Below are 3,340 nucleotides of genomic sequence, written 5' to 3' on the forward strand. Positions count from 1 at the left end.
TAATGTGTTGTTGGCTTCTGTTTGCTAGTATTTTGTTGAGGATTTTTGCATCTATATTCATAAGTGATATTGGTCTGTAATTTTCTTTTTTTGTAGTATCTTTGTCTGTTTTGGTATCAGGGTGATGGTGGCCTCATAGAATGAGTTTGGGAGTTTCCTTCCTCTGAAAATTTTTTGGAAGAGATTGAGAAGGATGGGTGTTGGCTGCTTTCTAAATGTTTGATAGAATTCACCTGTGAAGACATCTGATCCTGGACTTTTGTTTGTTGGAAATTTATTTTTAAGGTTTCAATATTTTATTCAAGTTTTATTTTAAGTGATGTTAATTACAGCATTTGAAGGGGAGGAACTAACTCCACACAAAATGGAAGACTCTAAAATGTACCCATTAAACTGCTAAAAAATAAACTGAGTGGCGAGAATACAACAGAAGTTCAATTTAGATTCTGAGTGTTGTCACCATGTGATTACAGTCACAGAGACTCTTCCCAGCTTGTAGCTGTAGCTTTTAGAAGCTATTTCATACTCTGGTGCAAGGGCAAAAAGACACAACATGAGAAAAAACACAGTTAAGTCCTGAATTATTGGCTTCATCACATCCACCTTCTCCACCCCAAAATGGCACAAAAGAAACAGCTACCATGCCCAGCAGACTACTTTTGGTGTAAAAGAGGTGATGGATTGGGGTGGAAAAAGTCCCTGCCTAAAAAAGTCCCTTTCAGATGAGTTTGTATACACCATCAAACAGCCTCTCCTCAATCAGGGTAGGAAACCAAGGTTCAATTCTCAGGAAGTCACAATTTCATTCATTTACTCAATACGAATTTACAAATTGCAAAGTGCCTGCAAATTATCAACTTCCACTTGCAGCCATTTCTAGGTAACAAAGAAACCTGACATCTCTAGAGGGGCCAGCAAGCTCCCCTCAAGTCTACAGCTGAAAGGACATTTTTTGAAATTGGGTTTCTTCTGTACCACTGAAAGAGTAACACCCTAAAGCTGAATCATCTTTAACCTGGAAATCTAACATGATATTTAGTGATACTCGCATCCCAGACAAACAACATTAAAAGGTACACTAAATTCTGAAGGTAGCTATGCTGCACAATGGTTTAAAATTAAACAATTGTACAGTATTCATTTATGCTTGAAACTCCAGTCCTAGACCAAGCTTGTGGCCACCAGTGTTGACATTCTTGCCATCCAGCAGAGCTGACAGTGTCAGTTTGATACCTGGCTTTAGGGTCTGAGTATATCCTAACCGTATCAGGCTGGAGTTGTTCACTTTAGCTGAGAAGCAGGCGTCAGGGTCGATCTGGTACTTGGCTGCTATTCCAAAGTGAGTGTTACTGTTTCCTGCTGTCCAGGCCAGATTAACAGCAGTCTCCAACTTCTTATTCACCTTCTGATAAATGGAGCCACCAAACTCTGTCTCATCATTTACATTAGTGTAAGCTGGAACTCATCAGTCTTGTAGCCAACTGAAAAGTTGCTCTGGGTCACTCGAGAGTTTGTGGTCTCAAAATTCATCTGGTAGCCAGCCAGCCAGCCCTCATAACCCAGCACCAGAGCACCCCAAATGGAAGGCCTGGCAATGTTGAAATCCATGTTACAGCCCAGGTTGATATGTTCCCGCTTGTACCCTGTCTTGATTTTAGCATTATTTTCCCCAGTGTTTGGTGAGAAGGATGAATTGAACGTCAGCTTCAGGCCACGTGCAAGCTGATCTTCCACAGTAATCTCCGTGCCTAGTGTGTTGTCAGCGTTCCATTTCTCCGTAAACGTCAGACCATATTCGGTCCATCTGTACTTGGTTTCCAGACTGCCCGTCGCTTTGGTGGTTTCGGTGTTGGCTGAACCTGAGCTTGTAAATTCCAGTCCATTCTCAGATTTTGTTTTCAAATCAAGTTTTATTAAGCCAAACCCATAGCCCTTTGTAAAGACATCCCTGGCAGATTTGCCAAGATCAGCATACGTGGGAGGCACAGCCATCTTCTGCTCAGAAGTGGTGGCAGTGGGCTCCGTGGCATCTACCTGTTGGAAAATTTTTAATCACAGTTTCAATTTCATTACTTGTGATTGGTCTGTTCATATTTTCTATTTCTTCCTGGTTCAATCTTGGAAGGTTATACCTTTCTAAGAATTTGTCCATTTCTTCCAGGTTGTCCATTTTATTGGCATAGAGTTGCTTGTAGGAGTCTCTTAGGATGCTTTGTATTTCTGCAGTGTCTGTTGTAACTTCTTCTTTTTCATTTCTAATTTTATTGATTTGAGTCCTCTCCCTCTTTTTCTTGATGAGTCTGGCTAACAGTTTATCAATTTTGTTTATCTTCTTGAGAACCAACTTTTAGTTTTATTGATCTTTGCTATTGTTTTCTTTGTTTCCATTTCATTTATTCCTTCTCTGATGTTTATGATTTCTTTCCTTCTGCTAACTTTGGGTTTTGTTTGTTCTTCTTTCTCTAGTTCCTTTAGGTGTAAGGTTAGATTGTTTGAGATTTTTCTTTTTTCTTGAGGTAGGCTTATTTTGCTATTAACTTCCCTCTTAAAACTGCTTTTGCTGCATCCCTTAGGTTTTTGGATCGTGGTGTTTTTGTTGTAATTTGTCTCTAGGTATTTTTTGATTTCCTCTTTGATTTCTTCAGTGAACTCTTGGTTATTTAGTAACATATTGTTTAGCCTCCATGTGTTTGTGTTTTTTTACATTTATTTCCCCTGTAATTGATTTCTAATCTCATAGCATTGTGGTCAGAAAAGATGCTTGATATGATTTCAATTTTCTTAAATTTACTGAGGCTTGATTTGTGACCCAAGATGTGATCTATCCTGGAGAATGTTCCATGTGCACTTGAGAAGAAAGTGTAATCTGCTGTTTTGGATGGAATGTTCTATACATATCAATTTAATCTATCTGGTCTATTGTGTAATTTTGTGCTTGTGTTTCCTTATTAATTTTCTGTTTAGATGATCTGTCCATTGGTGTAAGTGAGGTGTTAAAGTCCTCCACTATTATTGTGTTACTGTCTATTTCCTCTTTTAGAGCTGTTAGCAGTTGCCTTATGTATTGAGGTGCTCCTATGTTGGGTGCATATATAGTTATAATTGTTATATCTTCTTCTTGGATTGATCCCTTCATCATTACATACTGTCCTTCCTTATCTCTTGTAACATTCTTTATTTTAAGGTCTATTTTATCTAATATGAGTATTGCTACTCCAGCTTTATTTTGATTTCCATTTGTATGTAATATCTTTTCCATCCCCTCACTTTCAGTCTGTATGTGTCCCTAGGTCTGAAGTGGGTCTCTTGTAGACAGCATATATATGCATCTTGTTTTTGT

General features: G+C 38.4%; 1 protein-coding gene across 1 annotated transcript; it reads right to left on the reverse strand.

Moving 5' to 3' along the window:
* Window positions 1-1,141: 1,141 nt before the first annotated feature.
* On the reverse strand, window positions 1,142-2,059 carry LOC307191825 (non-selective voltage-gated ion channel VDAC1-like; the record flags this gene model as incomplete). Its single annotated transcript, XM_079932045.1, is given in 2 exon segments — window positions 1,142-1,452; window positions 1,455-2,059. Coding segments are annotated over 2 exon segments (849 nt in total). The 5' UTR covers window positions 1,993-2,059.
* Between the last annotated feature and the right edge of the window lie 1,281 nt (window positions 2,060-3,340).

This window comes from Stenella coeruleoalba (genome assembly GCF_951394435.1).
Source record: "Stenella coeruleoalba genome assembly, chromosome: 9".
Classification (NCBI taxonomy): domain Eukaryota; kingdom Metazoa; phylum Chordata; class Mammalia; order Artiodactyla; family Delphinidae; genus Stenella; species Stenella coeruleoalba.